The following is a 26076-nucleotide window of genomic DNA, read 5'->3' as shown; positions in this document are numbered from 1 at the left end:
TTTTTTGTAGTTGACGGAATAAAAAATATAAATACGAAATGTAACCACTAAAAATTCTAAGTTAAATAATTGCAAAAAAACAATTGATATTACACAATATTTTAAGTAAAATCAACTTCACATGAAGTGCATTGTACTTCAAATAACAATTAAAGTCCTTGATTAATTTAATTTTAATTTACTCAAGTTTTCATAATGCTTTACTTACATTTTTAAAGGCAACCACTTTCCTCTATTTTTTTAAGTAGATTCAACTTATTGGGGCTTACAGCTTTATGTCACCAGTTCACCAGTTCCTTAACAGTGAACTGCCTACCTCAGCAACTGACATAACTCTCACATAGCATATTGTAATGTCCATCAAACAAACTCTTAAAGTGATTATGGCAAAGTCTGTTGCAGGCATATATAAGTATTTGTCATCTCTCGCAAATTATGTTAAGTTTAGTTAAGTGTTTCTGTCACTTTGTCTAGTGATTTTCCCCTTTATTTTGTAATAGTAACCTTATTCCCTCTCGTTTCAGATACTCTGACCTCCCTTCCTTGTGTCCCACTCCTGTGATTGTCGACCCCCCCTGATTGTTTCCACCTGTTCCCCATTACATGGTGTATTTATTGTCTTAGTTTCCCTTTGTCCTGTGCCAGTTTGTTTCGTTCCTTGTGACAATCTACCAGCGTATATCATGCCGGGAATACTCCCAAGCAGAGCTTTGAGCCTCGTCCTGTCTAAGTATCTTGTTATTCATGCGCCTATTGTTTGTCCTCATTAAGAGTGACTTTGTTTTGATACTGTTTTTCCTCGTTAAGAGTGATTTCGTTTTGTATACCATTGCAGTTGAGCTTTGGTTTGAATAAACCTTTTTTTGTTAAAACCTGTGTGAGTCGTGCATTTGAGTTCAAACCCGTTTATTCAGTCGTAACAGTATTGTAACAGTTTAACCGAATGTAATCCAGAATCTTTCCCTTGAATTTCTGCTGGTATAATTTTGTTGTTTGACTTGATTTACCACCTGTAGCAATCATAACAGCATGATCAATGTGTTTGTTTTAGAACTGAAAAAGGTGCTGTGACTCTGTGTTTTGTTTTGTTTTAAAATTCAATTTAAAAGGAGCAATAATAGTTACCTTTTAGGTAACTATTATTTTTTGAAAACTAACAAATATGAATTCTAGGATCTGGAGTTGTTGATGCAGTTTGACCAAGAAATTGTGTTAACAATGGCGTCAGACAGGATCAGTAAACACATTATTGCTCTCCTTATGATCTGTTTTGTGTTTGGTCAAGGCCTTTCTGCACCTTTGCTAAGCAGGTACGTGCTTCTCTTTGTTTATAGCCACAAAAGACTGTTAGGCCATTCTCCAGGAAGACACTGAATGTGTGTTCTGCTTAGACATGATGGGGAGTTTATTTGTTTTAATAAGAAGATCCTCATGGCAGTATTTTAAGTCAATAGTTGAATTCTCTGTTTGCTTTGCTATTGTGATCTACCTACTTTTTGTGGTTGTATTTAATTCGGCAAATATCTCTCTCATAAAAGACTAACAGTGTAGTTAGTAGGAGGGTGTTTTGTGTAGTGTGTGACACAGGGGGTTATTGGACATGGGGAAAACTGACAGAACACACGGAAGCAGCATCAGCTTATAAATGGTGAAGGGGGCAACCCTTCTGGTTTAATCAGTAAACACTTTCCTTACCAGTTTATGGTCATAATCACTTGTTCAAAGTCTTCTACTATAAACTTTAGAGTAAAACATACAAAAGCAACGTATACCTGAGGGCAGGGTAGCATTGTCTTTAAAAGGTTGCTTACTGTACATTGCGTTGTGCAGTGTGGAAAAAACTACATTTCACATTGCAATTATAGTCTTTCTCAGAATATTGTCCATACAGGCAGGGCCGAATTAGTACCTGCAGGGGCCCCTGGGCACTGAGCGCTCATGGCCTCCCCCCCCCCCCCATCCCAACAAGTAACACCACGCCTACCCAATCCTACCAACATGACCAATATTTAGAATTTGCAGTCAATCTGGCATGTCAAATCGCACACCTATTTGTCAAAAGCAGGGACGCAGCCACATAGTTCAACCAAAGTAGGTCTAGCCTTTTGCCCTTTTAGTCAAACATCACTAGACAAAATACAATGGATAAGATTCCAAGACAGTGTATGGCTCAGGAATACCTAGGTAATATCACTCAAAACCTCAGAGTAGCACCCGACTTAATGCCAAAATATGACTGGCTGGCTGTACACGTACACGAGGAGTTTTATTAGTTACAAACATTGAGAATTACAAAAGTATAATATGTAGTGAAATGGTGTGGTTGCTCAACTAAGTGATCAGTATATGTGATGGAAGATAGTGTGTGTGATGTGTGTGTGTGTGTGTGTGTGTGTGTGTGTGTGTGTGTGTGTGTGTGTGTGTGTGTGTGTGTGTGTGTGTGTGTGTGTGTGTGTGTGTGTGTGTGTGTGTGTGTGTGTGTGTGTGTGTGTGTGTGTGTGTGTGTGTGTGTGTGTGTGTGTGTGTGTGTGTGTGTGAGAGAGGGAGAGAGAGTGAGCGTGTGTGAGAGAGAGAGTGAATGAATGAGTGTATGAGAGACAGTGGATCTTACCTTTTAGAAGTGTTTCTTCCTTGCTTTTCTCTTTGAAAAGTCTGTGATTAGGTCATCAAAATCCTGTCTAAACATCAGTCAGCACCATCACTGCCACAATGAAAGTGGTGAATGACATTACTAGTATTTTAGATAATAAGCAGAGTTGTGCAGCTCTGTTTGTTGACCTGTCCAAAGCGTTTGACACCGTTGATCATCGCATCTTAAAGCAGAGGCTACTCAGTATTGGCATATCCAGCCTTGCAGTGGGTGGTTTGTGAACTACCTCTCTGAAAGGTCCCAATGTGTTCATTTTTGATGGGCTGTCTTCTGAGTGGTTAAACATTTCTAATGGTGTACCACAAGGTTCTGTTTTAGGACCACTTTTATTCTCCATATATATTAACAGCGTAGGTGATAATGTGGATGAAGCTACTTTACATTTTTATGCTGATGATACTGTGATGTATTGTGCAGGTCCCACCATTAAGGAGGCTGAGATTTGTGACAAACTGTAAAGCATTAACCCATCACTGTACCCTGTATGCAAGGGCTGGTTCGCTTTCACTAACTGTACGGAGGCTCAGTCACTGGTACATTTTTATATACAAAGCCATGTTAGGGAAACTTCCATCTTATATCTGCTCCCTAATCTCACGGAGAATTGTAAGTGGCTACTGCCTGAGATCGAATGCTTTTATTAAATGTGCCAACTGCTAGGACTGTCTTAGGGAAGACAGCTTTTAGATGCGCAGCTCCTCTGTCTTGGAATAGTCTGCAATTAAATGGAAACTGAACAATCTGGTGCCACTAAATGTTTTTAAAGCTCGGTTGGATGCTACTCAATCGGAAGCTATTGGTACCTGTTTATGTGGATAATTTTGTAAATGGTGCTGTATGATGTCCTTTTGTTGTTCTATTTATGTTTTTATGTTTCATGTGGAACTACTTGAGCAGGTCTCCCTTGGAAAAGAGATCAATGATCTCAATGGGATTTTATCTGTATAAATAAAGGTTTGAAATGAAATGAAATGAGATCCCTCACAAGATCAGACTCGATGGCCATCAAAGAAAGGGCTGAAAGTCTCTTCTGAGCCATGGTTGTCCTAAGTTCACTTTTGATCCGTTTAAGCTGTGAAAATGACCTCTCACCCTCGCAGTTGGTTACAGGTAGTGTGAGAAAAATCCTGAGCGCAACAAAAACATTGGGGAATGTTGTCTGTAGTCCATGTTTTAGCACCACCTGCAGTCTGTTTGCAGGAGTTTTATCTGGCTCTGTGCTGACAAAAGCCCTAAACTGGATCAGCTCATCTCCTAATGACTTATCCAAGTCAGTAGGATATGATGAGGAGAGAATATTGGCCCGTCTGCGGAGATCAGTGTCATCACAGCACATGTCAAATAGGACTCCAAAGTGATCATTTATTACTTTGTATGCATCCAGGCGTTTGCTAAGTCCTGAGAGCAACCTGTCAATAATGACATTGAATGTCTCAACCTGGAATTTTGTACTGGCAGTCAGTACCACCTCGTGCTCCACTGTCTCGTCATCAAATACTCGTCTTTTACCAACACGGTGAGTCTCGTGCTGGTATGTCTGTGTCACGCCGGTGACGGCCCGGGCAGATGTCTCAAAGTCCGAAAATGTCCCTCGTAGTGATGCAACATAAGTGCGCAGCGATTCCAAAAGTCGCACAGCTGTCATTTGGTCAATGTCTTTCTTTTGCAAGCTAGTGCTCGTAAGCTTGAATTGGTGCAGTACAGTGTCCCAAAATATTGTCAGCAGAGCAGTCTCTAGTTTCCCAAGTTTGTCACACAGCGCAGAGGCCTCTCGTCGTGTGTCCTGGCGCTCTTCGTCATCAGCCGCCAACATTTGTAAAGCCCCTCTTATTGCAGTGTAATTCTCACAAAGAGCTCTTGTGGAGTCTCCTCTGCAGCTTCATCTTGTACAGGAGAGAGATTTTAGCTTCAGTGTGATGTTTTCAGTGAACACTTTATTCCATCGGTGGGTATAAGCAGAGCAAAAAGCATAAAGTGCTTGAAGTATATCAAAAAACTGTCTTGCTTCACGACAACTACTTTCAACACAGTTGACACCAACCAAATTCAAGGAGTGTGCTGCGCACGGAATGTAATGTATGAGTGGGTTGCTTTTCTTGAGATGAGCTTGCAGCCCATTATATTTTCCTGACATGTTGGATGCGTTGTCATAAGCCTGGCCACGGCAGTTTGAGAGATCCAGCCTCATATCAATGACCATCTTCATCACGCAGTCAGCCAGACTTGACCCAGTGTGACTGTGAATGGGTTCAAATCCAATAAATGACTTTTCCTTTCTCACTCACAAATCAGAAAACGAAAGTTAATTGGTCGACGTGAGACATGTCAGGTGTAGAATCTACGATGACAGAGAAATACCTTGCTCGCTGTAGTTCTGTTGCTATTGCTTCCTTTGTCACCCATCAAACCAATACACTCCTCACAGATAGTTGATGACAAGTATGAAGTCCTGCCGCGTCCCTTCTGGCCAAACTTCTGCAAATGATCCTTTAAAAATTGATCAAACTGCGCGAGCAGCTCCAGGATTCCCAGGTAGTTCCCGTTATGTGCGGATCCTAAAAGTTTGTCATTTCCGCGGAAAGGAAGCCCCCTCTCACTCAAGAATTTAATCACCGCAACTACACGTCTCAATACATCCTTCCAGTACTGACTTTCTGTGTTGACCTGCATCCCTAGAGAAGCATCCACAGTGCCCATGAGTTTAGTGCGATGCATAAGTGAAAGTATGCATTTTCTGTGCTCACCACTCGTCTCATGTTCCGTTATCCTCTCGGGATGCTTCCCATCACTAAAGCCGAGAACAAATGCATTACTGTGGCTGTGAGTGGATACAAGTTTGCAAGCAAAACAATAAATTGCTCCGGTAGATGGAGAATAAATAATCCAATCGCGTTGAACGATTTCTCCATTGTGAAGCTGTCTGGTCAGCATATCATTGGTCAGTGAGCGTATCCGGCCGCTAGTATCGGTCTCCCTCCGAGATGCTGGATACTTCGTTGCCCGATTATGAAAGTATGAAACCTCTTTCATCAAAGTCTCCTCCCGGACATTTCCAGCAATTAATCCCCATTGTGCAGGGTCCTGAGAGACATAGGGAACTTCCGATGAACTCCAACCTTCACCCTGCTCTGTGATAATAAATAATAATAAAAAAAAATTACATTTTTTTTTTTTTTAATCTTGTCACTGAGGGCCCTCTTTGCTCAAGGGCCCCTGGGCACTTGCCCAGGTTGCCCATATGGTTAATCCGGCCCTGCATACAGGTTGTTATGCATGTACACAAAGACAGTTTAATGGTTTCTGATACCAGCGACCCCTGCAGTGTGATGATGTTACCTTCACTGTTTTTATCTGATGTTGTTTGTCTTCCAGCAGAGCTGATGAAGGTACAGCAGAGTTAAAGTTGCTCTTTGACCCCGGCCTTCACAAACAGCACATTAGCCTTAAAGATGGTAAGATAGCCACATTTGAATAACCAAATGATCAAGCTACCAAGGCAGACACTGAACAGAGGAACATTGATAAAACAGAGAGAACACTATCAAACTTTATTTGAGTAGATTATACATTAATCTGTTTGTGTTAATATGTTGCTGCAGATTACGGTGAGAGGCCCCTCCCTCTTCCCCTGCCACCAGACTCTGAATATCCTTATCGACCTAACCTGGAAGATGAATACTACTGACAGAAGCACAGCAGATCCTGATATGGATAAATGAAGCTCACCTGTCCTGCAGGGAGGATTAACTCCAATAAAAAAACAACCTCAGGGTGAAATAAGTACAGAATTGTGTTGTGTTTTTGCACGTTTACTTATATGTTGATCCTTTTAGGGACAACATAATGAAAGTACATTGTGACGAAGACGTCGTATATGCATAAGACACATGGTAAAAGGCACACTCAGGACAACGCATTCATTGTTGAGGTATACTAAAATAGATTTATATTGTGCAATTTTCCAAACTCACATTTCTCATACAGCATCTCTGTATAGTATGTGTATTCACTCTCTGTCCTAAACGGCTTGTTGGAGCTCCTGCACCCCCCATGAGCCCACTGTGCTCTGATTGGTCAGCTCGCCCACTCTGTTCTGATGAGATCACCACCGTGACAGCCGAACATCAGTGATTATGTGTTACGATGGCGTTAGCAACAAGATAATATCCATCCAATTTGCATTCGACTAACAGATGAGCAATGTTAAGAGCAACACTACAGAACACTCTGAAATAACGTTGGGAAACCAGCCTCTCTTCACAACTGTGATGTTTGAAAGCAATAACACAACCACCAAAGATAATTATTAATAAAAGTGTAGTCAGGGATGTTTGCTAATCAACACTGTTCACACCGACCCAAATGAACCGCACCAAGCGGCTAAACGCACCAGGGTTCGATTCAACCGGACTATACAAGGCAGGTGTGAACGCAAAACTAATAATCTATATTATTCTTACCTCTCGCCTCCCTGCTTTATGTTACAGCCCACGAGCCGGGTTGTAACACGTCTATAGTTATATTTGCAACAACAATTTTGTAGAAAATAAGGGTTTATTGCTCCGTGTCTTTATCAACTTTGAGATCCCTTATGATAATGAGATAATTGTTGGTAGATTGTACAATGCTCAATGGACACATAACTTAATTCATTTAGTGGTATAAAAGGATAAGTAAAGATGTGCAAGAGAGTTTAAGTTTAAGAAAATAACATCTGATACACTATTGACTTAACCCTTAAGAGTCCTTTGGGCCATTTTTCAGCCATTCAGGTTTTCATGTTCAAGCCATTTTGGCTGTGTTGAATGAATATTGCTCAAAATTGCCAGAGGATATTCTTTTTTAGTTGTATATTGAATTGTCGTCTCAGTTTTTTAAATTAGCCTAAAATGGCTAAGCTACACAAAAACCGACACATTAGTTCCTAGCGGCAAAAAATGCGCCATTGAAAATGCTTTTTTTGACCCCACATTTATCTTATCATAAACTCTTGATTTCCTTTATGTTAAGATTTCATTTTGAACTTCTAGCTTTCAATTTTCAATTTTTACATTTGTCTACAAGATGGCGATAATTTTAACCCTTTGAAGCCTGCAGGAAAATGTCACACTTTTTACTGTTTTCTGCAAGGGTCACTTGCTACTGAAATAATATGTGTGTCACTTTTGATGTTGGATAATGGTGTGTGTGTGTGTGTGTGTGTGTGTGTGTGTGTGTGTGTGTGTGTGTGTGTGTGTGTGTGTGTGTGTGTGTGTGTGTGTGTGTGTGTGTGTCCGTGTGTGTGTGTGTGTGTGTGTGTGTGTGTGTGTGTGTGTGTGTGTGTGTGTGTGTGTGTGTGTGTGTGTGTGTGTGTGTGTGTGTGTCCAACTTCAAAATACTTTTCTCTTAGAAGGCCACACTGCTTAATAATGTAATTCAATAATAAAAACAATGAGTTGCGAGAACCAAACATTTGTTTTGGTTCTCGCAAAACAAAGTTTTGGTTCTCGCAAAACAAAGTTTTGGTTCTCACTCAGGTTGTTTATGCAGGTGCACTGCAGCCATGGTTATAAGTATTACTATCAGTGCAGGAGTAGTCTTTCTGGAGATGGCAAGGCATTACAGCACACAGGAAGCTCTGGAAATCATCATGCACTCTGATTGCGAGGATGGCTCCTCATCCTCGTCCGTGGACTCTGAGGCTGACACAGAAGAGGCCTCAGAGTCCACGGAGGACGCCTCAGAGGTGGGAACAGACCAGCTAGAGTCCAACTCAGACTCATCTGAAACTGAGACCGGAGGGGAATTGGAAGAAGCAGCTGCAGGATGGACTTCAAAAAATGGTAAAATGTTTTGGTCTCCCACAAACACTGAGACGCTCCGCTACGTCCCAGCAGCCAGAAGTTTGACCCCGGGACCAACACACTATGCTGTCGCCCGAATCAGTGACCCGGCATCCAGCTTTGCATTGCTGCTGACAGATGACATCCTGCAGCATATTGTGTCCATGACAAACCTTCATGGGAGACGGTCAATTGCAGAGTGGCGAGATATGGACACAGAGGAACTGCAGGCTTACGTGGGGCTGCTCATTTTGGCCGGTGTTTACAGATCAAAAAACGAATCGACTCTCAGCCTCTGGAGTGAGAAATCGGGACGGAGCATTTTCCGAGCCACGATGTCCCACAGGAGGTTTCACCAAATCAGCCGAACACTGCGGTTCGATGAGAAGCTATCCCGATTGCGGCGCAGTGATGACAAGCTGGCTGCTTTCCGCAAAGTCTGGGATATGTGGACGCACCGCCTGCCGATGCTGTTCAGCCCATTCAGCGACGTGTGCGTGGATGAACAGCTCGTCCCATTCAGAGGCAGGTGCAGCTTCAAGCAGTATATGCCAAAAAAGCCGGCCAAATACGGTATAAAGATTTGGGCAAACTGTGATGTAAAATCATCATACGCCTGGAGACTGCAGGTGTATGCAGGCAAAGCAGCTGGCAGTCCTTCTGAAGTCAACCAGGGGATGAGGGTGGTCCTGGAGATGACAGAGGGGCTCCAGGGACACATCATTACCTGTGACAATTTGTTCACGTCCTTCGCACTGGCTGAGGAGCTGCTCAGGAGAAAACTGGCCCTGGTTGGCACAATTCGCCGAAACAAGCCTGAGCTTCCCCCTATTTCGCTCCAGGCAAGAGCGAGAGCGGTCCTCTCCTCCACCTTTGCCTTTACGAAGACCCACACACTGGTCTCTTACATCCCTCGACGTGGCAGGAATGTGCTGCCACGTCGAGGGATGTATCAGTGTGATCATGGAGCCCGCGGAGGGATCTAGATCTTAATAGCGATCGCATTAAGTTTTCATTTGATTTACATCACTTAACTGCAGCACTTCTACGCTACTGCAGTCAGGCAATGTGTGTTTCCCTCGCTTTTGTTAACTTTTACTGAGCGATAGTAGGCTACGAGGTGCAGATCGTTTTAAACAGATATAGGCCATAAGGTGAACCCTGTTATCGTTTCAACCCGCTCCACAGAAGTGGAACTACACAATCTTTAGTTCATAAAAAAGAACGAGTCATGCTTATCCACCAAAAAAAAGTTTGTCGCTAAAATTCCTGCCAATTCTTATAGGCACGTAATTATTGGCTGAACTAGTCCCTTCAAAGCGTAATAATATCTTGGTCCAAAGTAGTGCCACGGTTCGTCACGTGATCGTGCTACACCAATTGGGTAGCTGCATATTGTCAACAGAAGTGAAAGATGGCCACCTACATGGTTGCGCTAAACCAGACCAAATGGATTCTAAACAGTGCTGTATGCTTGTTTTATGTCATGTTTTGTCATATGTCTTAATACATCACTAAGTCCGAGGTATGTGCGTTATATACGCGGTATTTGTGAGAGGTTTTACTATCTGGGAACAGAGTTGACCATCGAATCAACATTGACTAGCAGCGTTTATCAGCCAACTCCAGCTACAAACAATTTCCCCACGGGGATTAATAAAGTATATCAAACTCAAATTTATCAAACTATCATTCCTGGACTAATGTAGCTCAGTGTAAGTTCAATCAGGAAGACAACAGCATCGGGTGTCACACGTTATTTCAATAAGTGATCAGGGGCATTACGCCCCGGCTAGCCAATCATCGCACCTGCTAACCTCTTTAAATCTGCTCTCCCCTTCCTGTCAGTTGTCATTTCAGGTGTCAACGCAAAAGGTAGTAAACGAATACTCCTCCGCAAACACTCAGAAAAGAAAGAAAAACAAACCACAATGTCTAACACAGACTCTTCCGAGAACGAACCGTTTTCGAAGGATCTCGATCCTGGCTCCGATGTACCTCCGGATGCAGCTTCGAACTCCTCAAGCCTCCGGCGCATGAGCGCCCGCCTGGCTTCCCGTGACAGCTCACAATCAGCAGAAGCAAACTTCATAATCACCCATTTACGGCAGCAGGGTATCTCTGCAGCCTCAGATCTCCCTCTCTCCCAGCTCAGGGAGCTCTCGGACCAAGTCTCCGGCGCGGTCCATCAGCCCAGGGCAGCAGCCCCAGCAGCTCCAGCCAACTCTCCAGCTATCACCCCCGAGAGGCCGGAGCGAGGACGCGGGCGGAGCCGCGGGGGGAAAAGGAAAAAAAAGTCAAGTCCCTCTAGAGCCGGTCCATCTAAAAGGTCCACCTTTCCACAGGCTCACCCGAGCGTCGCCCAGCCCGGGAGCCCCGGTAATCAGCCACTAACGGATAGCATAGCAAACTCCCTGCAATCTTTGGCTAGCTCTATGCTGCTAATTGACGCTCGCCTGCAGGCCATGGATAAAGGCCCCATCGGAGCTTCAACCTCTTCTGCGAACTGGGCCTCGGTCCCCGCTTTGCTGCCAACAGGATTTATGCCAGGTCTCGGGGGTTTTCCTCCACAAATCATTCATATTCCCCAGAGCGCTCACATTTCCTCTCGGCTGAGAGCGAAAATCCTCGAAGGGAAAGACATAAATGTAGTCACCCTCATCTTGCCTTCCCCGGAGTGCGACAAGTCAATCGCCCGTTTTTAAATCCGCAGATCCTCGGCTCCTCAGAGACCTCAACATAGGACAATTTCTGGTTGCTTTCGGCATCTTCCGCGATGTCCTGTGTTCCGTTTACCCGGAAAGAAGAGTTGAGTTAGACGCTTATCTGGGCCTCATCGGCGATTTTTATCTCAAATTCGGGAAATCCACGTTCTACTCCTATCACAAGAGCTTTTCTAGCAAAGCAGCGCTTCACTTAGCCCACTGCAACGTTCGCCTGGACTGGTCCGTGCTGGACACCGAGCTGCTCGTGATGGCGACTGGCGGGCAACAAGTTGTTTCATGCATCAGCTGCGGGACGCAGGGCCACACCTCCCCCTTCTGCCCATCAGTGCCTTTCTCCGGGTTCAGAGCTTTTCCTGCGTCACAGTCGGGGAATAATAAACAAAAAAACCAGGTGCAGAATAGGCAAGAGGCGCAGATTAGGGCAGTCGACAGGATCTGTTATAAGTTCAACGAAAATATCTGCACCTTTGCTTATTGTTCTTATCTCCATATCTGCAGTACCTGCAGGGAGGCTCACCCGAAGTCAGTTTGCCCCAGGTGCGGGCACGTGAAGTTCCCGCAGCAGAAACCACGTGGGGGAAAAAACTCCTGAAACATCACCTTTCCACCCCCATCAACATCCCACATTTAGCAGCAGCGCTTTCTACTCACCCAGATCCCGTGTTCGTAGAATATCTTCTGTCAGGGCTCTCTCAAGGGTTCAGGGTCGGGGTTATTTCTCCTCCCTCCGTGTCCCTTGTTTCAAAAAATTTGCAATCAGCATTTAAAGAACCCACCATAGTCTCCCAGCTTATCGAGAAAGAACTCAACAAAGGATACCTTATCGGTCCGTTTCACTCACCCCCGTTCTCAGTGTTCCGGACAAGCCCAATAGGAGTAGCCACGAGTAAATACTCTGAGAAAAAAAGGCTGATTTTCGATCTGTCCGCACCCCGCTCCGGCCCGTTTTGCAGTATTAACAGCCTTATTCCTCCAGAGCCATTCTCCCTTCATTATGCCTCAGTCGATAACGCAATCAAACTAATCAAGTTTGCGGGGCAAGGAGCCTGGCTCTCCAAGGCAGATATTACTGACGCATTCAAGATCATTCCCATCCATCCATCCCAGTGGAACATGTTCGGTATTAAGTGGGAAGCTAAATTCTACTTTGCGGTTCGCTTGACTTTCGGGTGCAGAAGTAGCCCCTGTATTTTTAATTCCTTTTCCGAAGCTCTCTGCTGGATTCTGCTGAATAATGTCAGGATTCCCTCCGTTCTCCACTTGCTGGACGATTTTCTCCTCATAGATCCCTCTCGGGATAACTCAGGCGCTTCCCTGGCGAAACTCAAATGCTGCTTTCAGGAGCTAGGCGTCCCCCTGTCCGGAGAGAAAACCATAGGACCCGACACTAGCTTGGAGTTTTTAGGCATCACACTCGACACTATAGACATGAAAGCATCTCTCCCCATCGCCAAACTGCAGCGCATACGCGACATCACTAAATCCTATTGCGAGCAACAAGTCATCACCAAACAGCAGCTGCTCTCCCTCCTCGGGCACCTCAACTTTGCCATGCGCGTCATCCCCCAGGGGCGCTCATTCATCTCCCGCCTCCTGGACGCAGCGTCGGCTGTAACAAACCTCCACGACCGCGTGTTTCTAGACGAAGGCTGCCGCTCAGACCTATGCTTCTGGTCTCTCCTGCTCGCCCACTGGAATGGCATCACCTTCTTTTATGACGACCTCGTGTACTCCTCTGATTCCATGAGGTTTTTCACGGACGCTGCCCCATCCGTGGGTTTTGGGGGGTTTCTTTCAGGGAGAGTGGTTCGCGGGCCCGTGGCCTCACTCATTTCCCAATCATGCCTCATCCTCCGCCCTGCACGAGATCTATCCGATTGCTGTTGCCTGCCACGTGTGGGGCCACCTCTGGCTACGGAAACGCATCTCGGTGCTCTGCGACAACCAGTCAGTGGTCTGGATCATCAATAAAGGTCGCTCCTCTTGCAGTGACATCATGCCGTTCATGAGAAGCATCACGTGGTCCTCCCTCACCCACAACTTCCTCATCTCAGCTCGTCACGTCCCCGGCCACCTCAATATAGTGGCTGATTCCCTCTCTCGCTTTCAATTTCAGACCTTCCGGAACCTCTGCCCGGAAGCCAGCCCGCAACCCGTTGGGATTCCTCCTCTGCATCTCCTCTCTCTACATTAAACAAGAGCCCCTTAGCTAGGCACCTAGAGTCCGCCAGATATTTTATGAGGAAAGGCTTAGCCACTTCCACCCTCAGAATGTACGACTTTGCATGGAGAACGTTCGCGTTCTTTTGTGTTTCCGTAGGCATCTCACTTAGACCCGTTCTCATCCCCACCGTGTGCGCCTTCATGTGCTACTGCGCCACTGATCGCCACCTAAAACCCCAATACATCCGGGGCCTCTTAGCAGGAGTACAATTTAACGTTCGCTGCTTCGATCCCAGCTTCCCCAGCTTGCTTGCTAACCTATCCGTTAAACTCATACTTAGAGGTCTTCTAAAAACGTTTCCCCCAGCGTTAGACCATAGACGACCCATTACACTCTCCACTCTGCGCCTTATGCTCTCCAAACTTAGAGAAGGATTATTTTCTCCCTACATCGACGCCCTACTCGACGCCGTATTTCTGCTGGCATTTTATGCTTTTCTTAGACCAGGCGAATTTACCACAGCTTCACGATCATTCAATCCCAATCAAGACGTCTGCCTTAACGACCTATCCTTCCACGCTAGCCATTTTAGTTTAAACATTAAACACTCCAAATGCGGAGGCGCTTGCTCCGTCATCGCAGCTCGCAACGATTCCCCGTTCTGCCCTTATGAATCCATGATCAAATTCCTGCGTCTTAGACCTTCCATTAATCCTCTCTCACCACTATTTCTTATTTCAGGGGATTTTCCCTTAACTCAACACCAGTTCAATCATTACCTTAAGCAAGTTCTCATTAGATCCGGCTTATCGCCCCAATTATTCTCGGGGCATTCGTTCAGGATAGGCGCAGCTACCTCCGCTGCTAATCAAGGCGTCTCATCCTCATCCCTGCAACAACTCGGACGATGGTCCTCCTCTGCCTTCACATCCTACATCCGCCCGGACATCAGTGCCGTGCTGGCTATCCAAAGGTCCCTCAAACACTAAAAGATGGTAAATATACCTATAACTGGTGGTGGTAACATGTCAGCATGTATACGTGTCTACGGTTCCGGATCTGTCAGGCTATGACTCCGGATCTGCGTATGCTAATCCCGCAAGTGCAGGTCGCGAACGTGGGTCCGAGTCAAGTTGCCGACTCAGGTCCGCGGTTAGGTTTAACCCTGCGGGCGCAGGTTGCGGACACAGGTCCGCGCTTAGGTTTAACCCTGCGGGCGCAGGTTGCGGACACAGGTCCGCGCTTAGGTTTAACCCTGCGGGCGCAGGTTGCGGACACAGGTCCGCGCTTAGGTTTAACCCTGCGGGCGCAGGTTGCGGACTCAGGTCCGCGCTTAGGTTTAACCCTGCGGGCGCAGGTTGCGGACACAGGTCCGCGTTTAGGTTTAACCCTGCGGGCGCAGGTTGCGGACACAGGTCCGCGCTTAGGTTTAACCCTGCGGGCGCAGGTTGCGGCCAGTGGGTGTGCGTCATGGTAAACCTGCGTGCAGGTTTTGGGCAGTGGTCCCGCACATGACTAACCCCGCAGCCCGGAAGCGATTCCGGCGCTCATCATGTCCCCATGTTAATCTCCTTTTCATCCATAGATCTCCGCAGCCAGCCGCAAGGTAAGGATTGCTCACAGCTCCGTACTTCATACTTCACTTCTTTTGGGGGTTCATCAGAGCGATTCTTTCCCTCCTGAATGATCATCCTGCAAACCCGGGGCCTAGTCGCCAAAACATCATTACAGTTACTTGTTGTAATACGTCAATCACTATTCCCGCATATCATGTGTCCCGATAAATAAACATGTACTCATACATCACGTCTCTCCTGATTGAAATGTAGCTCAGTGTAAGTTCAATCAGGAAGACAACAGCATCGGGTGTCACACGTTATTTCAATAAGTGATCAGGGGCATTACGCCCCAGCTAGCCAATCATCGCACCTGCTAACCTCTTTAAATCTGCTCTCCCCTTCCTGTCAGTTGTCATTCCAGGTGTCAACGCAAACCCTCCTCCACCCCTTCGCCTCCTGTCTCCTAAATACAGGGCCAAGCTAAACCTTCTCCCTTCAGATCGGACTGAACTACTATCACCACCACCAGTGTCTAGACCCCGGGGGGTTCATCAGAGCGATTCTTTCCCTCCTGAATGATCATCCTGCAAACCCGGGGCCTAGTCGCCAAAACATCATTACAGTTACTTGTTGTAATACGTCAATCACTATTCCGGCATATCATGTGTCCCGATAAATAATGTACTCATACATCACGTCTCTCCTGATTGAACCATGTTCGCATCGCTAGGTTCATTGGCTGAGCTCGTGGATTATTCCATTAGACTGAGGACTTTTTGTCTGTCTGTTGTTACCCTGTACACGTTAAATGCACTCTTAAAATGACTTGATTTCATACATAGCTGCGTCCAAGAAGAAGTTTAACTTGTTACGTTAAGTAATTTAGATCAATAAAAAGCAGTACTTCCAGGCTGAAGACTTTTCTTTTTGTCGCTGCTTTTAATTGAACTATTCATATCTTAGACTGCACTGTAACTTTGATCCATGTACTTTTTTCTTTTAATGTTTAATTGACTGCACTGTAACTTTTATCCATGTATTTTTTCTTTTAATGTTTATTTTATTAGCTTTTCTTTTTAATGACTGATTTTAAATGCCATTTTCTTAATGTCTTTAATTTTTTGTAAAGCACTTTGAATTGCCTTGTGTTGAAAAGTGCTATATAAATAAACTTGCCTTGCCTTACTTATACCAATGTCCATTGATTCATTTATTTACTCATTCATCCCTCCACAAATGAAAACAACACTGATGAACCATAAAAACGAGATTTATTACAAATATAAAAAGGTATGACATAGAACACAGTACAAAACAGAATAAGGACATGTAATGGAGTGTAATTGATTGGTGTCAGGTGATCGTGATCCGCAGCCACGGCTGGGCGGAGCGGCTGATTGGTGCTGTGATTGCCTCAGCTGGTTAAAAGAGTCCTGCTGATTATACTCTGTGTTCTAGTTTGGTTGTGAAGCCACACGGTTTTTTGACCGCTGCATTGCACTGCCGAGAAGAGACTATTTGTTTATTTAAAGGACGAACACTGTTTCAACCTCGTCTGGTAAGATACGATAACTTGGAAATAAATGTACCAAAAACAAACGTATCTCTGAGTGATGTGTGAGCGCGTCAGCCAGGCGCTAAAACCAAAAGAACAGAAAAGAGCTTAAGAAAGGTGGAAAGAAGGCTCTTTTATTCCTATTCCTCACTGTCAGTGTCAGGGCAGTCATCGTTCTCTTCCTCTGTTTCTTTTTTATTTGCACAATTTGAGCAACGACATAAGTCTGTGCAACAGAGTCCTGAAGAGAAGCATGAACATCTGCCTTTCTCACAGGCAGACTCTTTGCAGCTGCAGTGTATCACATGCAACACACTGTCAGGGGCAGGATTTCTTGTCATCCTGGTGACGTGTAAGTTCCCATCCTCTATTTCCCAACCATATCCAGCAGGTGATGGAGCATTAATTTCTCTTTTGAGACAGGACCTCATTATTGCTGCCTGGTAAGTTGCCCTTTTGCAGTGCTGATGGAGGGCATCAGGAGTAGGGGGAATGCTTAATTATGGCAAGGCCAATGATGCCATACAGAAAGCCTTGTACCTAGCATCATTTACATCTTCGGCTGCTGGCTGATTATATAGGTGACATACATACCGGCAAAGAAGTGCAAATGTTGATTGCTCCAAGTCAAAGTTAGTACCTAAACTTCTAAAAGCCTTAAGGTAGTCATCTTTCTCACATGCAACAGCAAATGACTTTCTTTTTCCTTTGCCATAGAAAACGCTTGTGGAGTCACACCCAGAGAACGTGTGAATTCGAATCAAGGCTGAACACACACTGCTTCCGAGAGCTGATGACACCATGGCAATGTCAATGATCCGTGTCCTGTTGCCAGTCCCTGTGAACACATATAAGCTGCATGGCAAATCTGCCTGCAGACTTACAGCAATGACGGCCACATCAGTGTCAGAGCTCTTGATGATGACAGCTTTGTGCTCCTGTGCAGCATGTTGGGCATGTAAAACACCCGTGTGTCACATTCCTCATGATCACACTGCAGGTCTTCAACAACATCAAGAGTGGTTGTTAAACTTGTGGTTGGTTTTCAGCCACCACGTTCCGAGAGTCTCCCTTCAAGCCGAGCCACCGTTGTAAGCTTGTCCTGTACGTATTCCATCTTGTATTGGTAAAATAATAAACCTTTTCGTGCTTCACAGACGTAATATGCATGTAACAATGTTTGTGTGTTGATAATTTTGACTTTTTGAGACTTTCTGGTGCGTTTTCCTCGTCCCCGCTACTCGATGAAACCATGGCGGTCGCCATCTTTCACTTCTGTTGACAACATGCAGCTACCCAATTGGTTTAGCACGATCACGTGACGAACCGTGGCACTACTTTGGACCAAGATATTATTACTAGGGCTGTCAAACGATTACAATTTTTAATCAGATTAATCACAGCTTAAAAATGTATTAATCATGATTAATCACCATTCGAACTATGTCTAAAATATGCCATTTATTTATGTATATTGTTGTGGGAATGGAAAGATAAATGAAAGAAGGCGGATATATCCATTTAACATACAGTATCTATGTTTATTATAACATTTTTCTGCATGTCAAAATGAAAGACAACCCACACACCTATCAATCATCAAACCGTGGGGTCTTAATTCATTACGTGTTGATATCTATCAACGGGGGAGTACTTCAGGAAAGTCGACAGAGGGGGGCTAGTGGAGTACTTCGTGACCACAGAGTGTGAACGTTGTGATCAGCTGTTTTAGCGCAGTTCTCCAGTGAAGGGGGGAGTCACAGTTCCGTTGTTAACGGCAGACCGACGTTAACAGCAGCCCTGTTTGTGCACACTGAGACCGACTCTGTCGTCCGGTGATCTAACCGCCTTATGGAAAAGCTTCACAAGTACGTCGGTACGCAAATGCGCTTTGTGACACAAGTGACGGTACGCATTTCAGATTACGCACATAACCTGCGTACCAGTTATGTGCACCCCTGTACCAGAGCCATATTATTACTATTATATGGCTCTGCCCTGTACTACAGCAAGAGTATTCTGCGTCGGGACTTCCTGCAACAACACCACGCCGTTATCAAAGATGTTCTATTGAGAAGACGATCACTACGTGACAAAAGTTTTCAAAACCGTGGCTACTAAAATCAATCTTACTAACTGCTGTCTGTGCAATTTACTCCGCGAGTTGGCAGACTTTATTTTGCTTACTTTAACATCATTTTTCATGGTGGGGCTAAGCCATTTCTTGGTATGGGTGTAGCCTACCCCAGCCATACCCTGGCGCTGCCACTGGTGGCACGTAGGCCTATGGGGCGGGCCATTCTGCACATGCGTTAAATGCGTTAAATATTTTAACGCAATTAATTCAAAAAATGAATTACCGCCGTTAACGCGATAATTTTGACAGCACTAATTATTACGCGTTGAAGGGACTACTTCAGCCAATAATTACGTGCCTAGAAGGATTGGCAGGAATTTTAGCGACAAAGATAAGCATGACTCGTTTTTATGAACTAAAGATTGTGTAGTTCCACTTCTGTGGAGCGGGATTTCTTTTCTAAAGGACTTTTCGAGGTTCACCTTGTGGCCTAATAGTGCTGTACTTTTTTCACTTGTTCGTGTTCACTGAAAGACGTAGATTTATAATTTTGTTCACCCAGTTGCTGTTTTAGTCACCCCACATTGAACGCCGGACGCTAGAACCCTGCCACCACAGGCTGTCTCAGGCTTCCATCATAGGGAGAGGAGGGTGGCACTTGGACGGCTGCTTTGTGCTACTACATCAGGTGAGACGCCATTTAGCTAACATTAGCGACCACATTACGTTATCAGATGTTGTTGATTAACGTCCCTTAAAGGTGGGGTATGTCATTTATTTCAGAAACAGTTATTGTTATATTCCATGGAATGCTCTTAACATCCCGATAGCAATGCATATATGAAATGCGTTGACAATAAATACATACAAAATGTTCATCTGTGGAAGCCGTAGCGCTGTAAAAAGCACGACCAATCATTTTAGCCGGCCGGCTAAAATAGCTGGATGGCCTACCTGCCTGTCAGCCTGAGAGGGGTCTGCCTGCAGGCTCCACTCTCAGGACACCTCCACTCTCACGGAGGTGATGAGTCCGCTCACCATGCACTTTGGGTCGGCCTTGGGCAGGCCTTTTGAACCCCCCCATCCTGGTTCTCGTAATAGTTGACGTAGCCATTTTTTCGCTCAAACCATGGAGGAATGTAACGGGAGTTAACAGGGGACTCTGCCCGCCTCACGAGTGCCTATTTTCGGACACTTGTTGTCACTTTTCCGCCTATTTTCCCCGGTTTTATTCATTTTTCTTTTTTTGGCTATTTCACCCGGTTCCTTCTAACGGGGACATAGCCCGGTCTCGGGTGTCCCCCCACGGCCTGTGTCCAGCCGCCCCCACCCCACTCATCCATATATTAACCCATTTTGACAATTCTTGTTGCATTTTTGTCCTCTCTTCTCACTGATCGAATGGCAAACGCGACCCACCATCGGAGGGCCTCCACCGGCCTAGTGCCGGTGTCCTGGTGGTCGGTTCCTCCGAACTGCGGGTTCGACTCTGATGGCCGGGAGGGTGTGCTGCGTGTCTCTTCCCGGGCCGGCCGATATGAAGCGTGACCAAGACACATCGTCTAACTCGGGGGTCCCACCACGGGTCCCGCAGCGGGGTGGAGGTTCCAGGCTGAAACCTCCCCAGGTTTGTTTGTCCTTTTGTGTTCTAAATGTAATGTTCATAAAATGTAGTTATATCCTCATACCTACTTAAATATCTGATTTTATTAAGATATTACTGTGAGAAGTGCACAGAGGCATCTTGAAAAATCAGATGGTGAAGCAAGCAAAAGCTGTGTAAATAAAAAAATGCACTTATTTGTTTCACCAAGGATGATTTTATTTGACAGTTTTACATGGTTTGTTCTCTTTTGTGTTTCAGGTTTATTGCGAGTTCAACAGAGTGGTGGGGAAAAATCTCAAGGACAACTTCTTCGATGCACTTGACCGTTTCTCTCCGAGCCTGATGGACCTCTTTAGGAAGAAGAAGGGTGTCACTGGCCAATTTCTGTCTGAGCTTTTAAGCCAGACAAAGGTGGGTTTACTTAACATCTGTCTACCCAATCTCTTTCCTCTCTCCTTGTTCCTCTTCTGTCCCTTTGACTTCCTTCTCATCTCTTCTTTTCTCTCATTTGCTGCTCTTGTCCTGTCAATTTAATTGCATCTCTTCATGTGTCATTGTTTCCTCTTTTCCCTTGTTCATTTTGCTTTGCTCTCTTGTTTTGTTTCCTATTGGGGGGCGGTGGTGGCGAAGTCGATAGGGACTTGGCTTGGCAACTGGAAGGTCACCAGTTCAAGTCCCGGCAAGACCAAGTGCTACCGAGCAAGGCACCGTTCCCCACACTGCTCCCCGGGCGCTGTTCAAAATGGCAGCAGTGGGCTGCCATTTGACCCACTAGGATGGGTCAAATGCAGAGAAACAATTTCCCCACGGGGATTAATAAAGTATATCAAATCAAATCAAATATTCTATTCTTTGGTCAAGAAGAAGTTATGTTCTCTCCCTTTTCTATTCTCTCCCATCATGTCATCTCCTTTTGTCCTCTCCTTTACTTTCAACTATATTTGCAATAAAGTAATTGTGTAGAGTTTGTAGAATGTATTTGATGAATATATGACCATTCTTTGCTATCTCCACTATATTCCAGACCACTGAGCCAACAGACATCAGATGCCTTTGTGTTCGGGGAATGCCAATCATCTTGGGGGATGAGCCTTCTGCCTTCTTCAAGACCTGCACCGTAAGTTACTTTAACCCTTGTGTTATGTTCACATTTTGCACCCTTTGGTAATTTTTGGGTGAAATTGACCCGGGACATTATTCAGAGTTTAAAAAAATACGGAACTAAATTTAACTTACACTATTCCTTATATATATTGTCTTTAACTAATTCACCAACAATATAAATGAAATATGATAAGTTTTTTAAATATGTATGATGCTTTTCATTACAAACAGTGGAAGCTACTTTTTGGTGGACGATGTAGAATTATATGTCAATCTCTTTATTTCTCTGTTAGGATGCGGCTGATAAGGAGGTGTACGGTCAAACTCCACTGGGAATCCTCTGTGTCTTAGCTCAACCCATCTAGTGTGGCAATCGTCTTGGAGGGGAATGTGGTGATGGATGGACCGGCTAACCTGCCTCAGGCCTTCTGTGTCCTGTTCAGACTCATTTATGCCCTGCAACTGGAGTACCCAAAGTGCATGAAAAACACTTTCCACTTTGTTCAGCAGGTGATATTAAAACTTGGTAAAGTTGAACTGGCACCCAAAATTCAGACTTTGAAAAATCAGCTTACATTGTAAAACGGGGTTCTGAAAAGTTGGCTACTGTTACATATGGCAAGTATTTAGGCTTCCATATTGCATTTTGTTGTTGTTACATGTTTGCACTGTTTGATCTATTAAGCTTGTTGGCATTTCCATTTGTGTTTTATTCTATAAACTACTGACAACATCTCTCCCAAAAGTCATTTAAAGCATTTATTTGCAGAAAATTACAACTGGTCAGAATAACAGAGAAAATGCTGTGTTTTCAAACCTCAAATAATGCAAAGAAAACAAGTTCTTCATTATTAAACAACACAATACTAATGTTTGAATTTAGGAAGAGTTCAGAAATCAATATTTGGTGGAATAACCCAGATGTTTCAATAACAGCTTTCGATGCGTCTTGGTTGCTCGCCACCAGTCTGTCACATTGTTGCTGGGTGACTTTATGTCTCTCCTGGCACACAAACTCAAGCAGCTCGGCTTTGTTTGATGGCTTGTGACCATCCATCTTCCTCTGGATCACATCCAGAGGTTTTCAGTGGGGTTCCAACTGTTCCATGACAGGGTCTTGATCTGGTCTTCCTCCATTCACACCTGAATTGAGCTGAGGGTGGGTTTGTCCAGCAGGACAATGCTCCATGCCCCACCGCCAGGTCAATCCAGATGTGATCCAGAAAAATATGAATGGTCACAAGCCATCACTCAAAGCCAAGCTGCTTGATTTGTTTGTGCCAGGAGTGGCTCAATAAGTCACCCAACAGCAATGTGAAAGGTGTTGCCGAGCAGCCAAGACGCATGAAAGCTGTGATTGAAAATCTGGGTTATTCCACCAATTATTGATTCCTGAGCCCTTCCTATGTTAAAACATTAGTATTGTGTTGTTGAAAAATGAATTTTAAATTGTTTTCTTTGCACTCTTCGAGGTCTGAAAACACTCCATCTTTTTTGGTTACTTTGAACATTTGGTATTTTTTGTAAATAAACGCTCTAAATGAGAATATTTGGAGTTTGGGATAAATGTTGTTAGTCATTAATTTATAGAATAAAACATAAATGTTAATCCAGTTTTTACCAATAGTAAAACAAGAGAAACTGATAATTTTACAGAGGTCTCTTAATTTTTTCAGAGCTCTACATAAATATATAGATATAACTATATATCTTTATATATAGAAAGATTGCTATTGTTTCATGTGAAAAATGTTCTCGGGAAAATGTAAGGTACAATATTTTTGCCACAGTTTGTATAGGAAGCTCAATTTCATTGTATCCAAATGAAACACTCAAGTTTTAATAAAAGGTAAAACTTTATTTTTGTGTCTTTTCTTTTTTGTAGTTGACGGAATAAAAAATATAAATACGAAATGTAACCACTTTCAACTAAAAATTCTAAATTAAATAATTGCAAAAAAACAATTGATATTACACAACATTTTAAGTAAAATCAACTTCACATGAAGTGCATTGTACTTCAAATAAGAATTCCAGTCCTTGAATAATTTAAGTTAAATTCACTCAAGTTTTCCTAATGCGTTACTAAAAAAATAGAAAGTGGTTGACTTAAAAATGTAAGTAAAATCAACTTGACATGAAGTGGATTGTACTTCAAATAACAATTAAAGTCCGTGATTAATTTAAGTTTAATTTACTCAAGTTTTAATAATGCTTTACTTACATTTTTAAAGGCCACCACTTTCCTCTATTTTTTTAAGTAGATTCAACTTATCGGGGCTTACAGCTTTATGTCACCAGTTCACCAGTTCCTTAACAGTGAACTGCCTACCTCAGCAACTGACATAACTCTCACATAGCATATTGTAATGTCCATCAAACAAACTCTTAAAGTGATTATGGCAAAGTCTGTTGCAGGCATATATAAGTATTTGTCATCTCTCGCAAATTATGTTAAGTTTAGTTAAGTGTTTCTGTCACTTTGTCTAGTGATTTTCCCCTTTATTTTGTAATAGTAACCTTATTCCCTCTCGTTTCAGATACTCTGACCTCCCTTCCTTGTGTGTCTCCCACTCCTGTGATTGTCGACCCCCCCTGATTGTTTCCACCTGTTCCCCATTACATGGTGTATTTATTGTCTTAGTTTCCCTTTGTCCTGGGCCAGTTTGTTTCGTTCCTTGTGACAATCTACCAGTGTATCATGCCGGGAATACTCCCAAGCAGAGCTTTGAGCCTCGTCCTGTCTAAGTATCTTGTTATTCATGCGCCTAGTGTTTGTCCTCATTAAGAGTGACTTTGTTTTGATACTGTTTTTTCTCGTTAAGAGTGATTTAGTTTTGTATACCATTGTAGTTGAGCTTTGGTTTGAATAAACCTTTTTTTGTTAAAACCTGTGTGAGTCGTGCATTTGAGTTCAAACCCGTTTATTCAGTCGTAACAGTATTGTCTTAACAGTTTAACCGAATGTAATCCAGAATTTTTCCCTTGAATTTCTGCTGGTATAATTTTGTTGTTTGACTTGATTTACCACCTGTAGCAATCATAACAGCATGATCAATGTGTTTGTTTTAGAACTGAAAAAGGTGCTGTGACTCTGTGTTTTGTTTTGTTTTAAAATTCAATTTAAAAGGAGCAATAATAGTTACCTTTTAGGTAACTATTATTTTTTGAAAACTAACAAATATGAATTCTAGAATCTGGAGTTGTTGATGCAGTTTGACCAAGAAATTGTGTTAACAATTGCGTCAGACAGGATCAGTAAACACATTATTGCTCTCCTTATGATCTGTTTTGTGTTTGGTCAAGGCCTTTCTGCACCTTTGCTAAGCAGGTACGTGCTTCTCTTTGTTTATAGCCACAAAAGACTGTTAGGCCATTCTCCAGGAAGACACTGAATGTGTGTTCTGCTTAAACATGATGGGGAGTTTATTTGTTTTAATAAGAAGATCCTCATGGCAGTATTTTAAGTCAATAGTTGAATTCTCTGTTTGCTTTGCTATTGTGATCTACCTACTTGTTGTGGATGTATTTAATTCGGCTAGATAGCTCTCTCATAAAAGACTAACAGTGTAGTTAGTAGGAGGGTGTTTTGTGTAGTGTGTGACACAGGGGGTTATTGGACATGGGGAAAACTGACAGAACACACGGAAGCAGCATCAGGTTATAAATGGTGAAGGGGGCAACCCTTCTGGTTTAATCAGTAAACACTTTCCTTACCAGTTTATGGTCATAATCACTTGTTCAAAGTCTTCTACTATAAACTTTAGAGTAAAACATACAAAAGCAACGTATACCTGAGGGCAGGGTAGCATTGTCTTTAAAAGGTTGCTTACTGTACATTGCGTTGTGCGGTGTGGAAAAAACTACATTTCACATTGCAATTATAGTAGTTTCTTTCTCAGAATATTGTCCATACAGGTTGTTATGCATGTACACAAAGACAGTTTAATGGTTTCTGATACCAGCGACCCCCGCAGTGTGATGATGTTACCTTCACTGTTTTTATCTGATGTTGTTTGTCTTCCAGCAGAGCTGATGAAGGTACAGCAGAGTTAAAGTTGCTCTTTGACCCCGGCCTTCACAAACAGCACATTAGCCTTAAAGATGGTAAGATAGCCACATTTGAATAACCAAATGATCAAGCTACCAAGGCAAACACTGAACAGAGGAACATTGATAAAACAGAGGGAACACTATCAAACTTTATTTGAGTAGATTATACATTAATCCGTTTGTGTTAATATGTTGCTGCAGATTACGGTGAGAGGCCTCTTCCTCTGCCACCAGACTCTGAAGATCCTTATCGACCTAACCTGGAAGATGAATACTACTGACAGAAGCACAGCAGATCCTGATATGGATAAATGAAGCTCACCTGTCCTGCAGGGAGGATTAACTCCAATAAAAAAACAACCTCAGGGTGAAATAAGTACAGAATTGTGTTGTGTTTTTGCACGTTTACTTATATGTTGATCCTTTTAGGGACAACATAATGAAAGTACATTGTGACGAAGACGTCGTATATGCATAAGACACATGGTAAAAGGCACACTCAGGACAACGCATTCATTTTTGAGGTATACTAAAATAGATTTATACTGTGCAATTTTCCAAACTCACATTGGTTTCTCATACAGCATCTCTGTATAGTATGTGTATTCACTCTGTCCTAAACGGCTTGTTGGAGCTCCTGCACCCCCATGAACCCACTGTTCTCTGATTGGTCAGCTCGCCCACTCTGTTCTGATGAGATCACCACAGTTACAGCAGAACATCAGTGATTATGTGTTACAATGGCGTTAGCAACCAGAAA

At 43.6% G+C, this 26076-nt stretch overlaps 1 protein-coding gene and 2 long non-coding RNA genes across 5 annotated transcripts; all 3 read left to right on the top strand.

Moving 5' to 3' along the window:
* Positions 1–1143: 1143 nt before the first annotated feature.
* LOC139433499 (uncharacterized) lies at positions 1144–6438 on the top strand. Of its 2 annotated transcripts, none has more exons than XR_011642952.1 (3): positions 1144–1310; positions 6026–6102; positions 6250–6438. It is a non-coding gene; the product is annotated as an uncharacterized lncRNA (long non-coding RNA). The 2 variants fall into 2 exon arrangements; XR_011642951.1 differs by having other exon boundaries at positions 6023–6102.
* Positions 6439–8237: 1799 nt separating this feature from the next.
* Positions 8238–23160, top strand: LOC139433497 (uncharacterized). Its single transcript, XM_071202527.1, is given in 9 exon segments — positions 8238–9401; positions 11437–11589; positions 11697–12980; positions 12982–13353; positions 14948–14968; positions 20418–20570; positions 21184–21276; positions 21615–21773; positions 23149–23160. Coding segments are annotated over 9 exon segments (3411 nt in total).
* A 1287-nt stretch (positions 23161–24447) lies between these two features.
* Positions 24448–25700, top strand: LOC139433498 (uncharacterized). Of its 2 annotated transcripts, none has more exons than XR_011642950.1 (3): positions 24448–24594; positions 25294–25370; positions 25518–25700. It is a non-coding gene; the product is annotated as an uncharacterized lncRNA (long non-coding RNA). The 2 variants fall into 2 exon arrangements; XR_011642949.1 differs by having other exon boundaries at positions 25291–25370.
* Positions 25701–26076: the final 376 nt, after the last annotated feature.

The sequence above is a fragment of the Pseudochaenichthys georgianus genome, unplaced genomic scaffold (genome assembly GCF_902827115.2).
Source record: "Pseudochaenichthys georgianus unplaced genomic scaffold, fPseGeo1.2 scaffold_516_arrow_ctg1, whole genome shotgun sequence".
Taxonomy (NCBI): Eukaryota; Metazoa; Chordata; class Actinopteri; order Perciformes; family Channichthyidae; genus Pseudochaenichthys; species Pseudochaenichthys georgianus.
The sequence above is the reverse complement of the archived record's forward strand: the minus strand, read 5'-3'. Positions and strand labels throughout refer to the sequence as shown.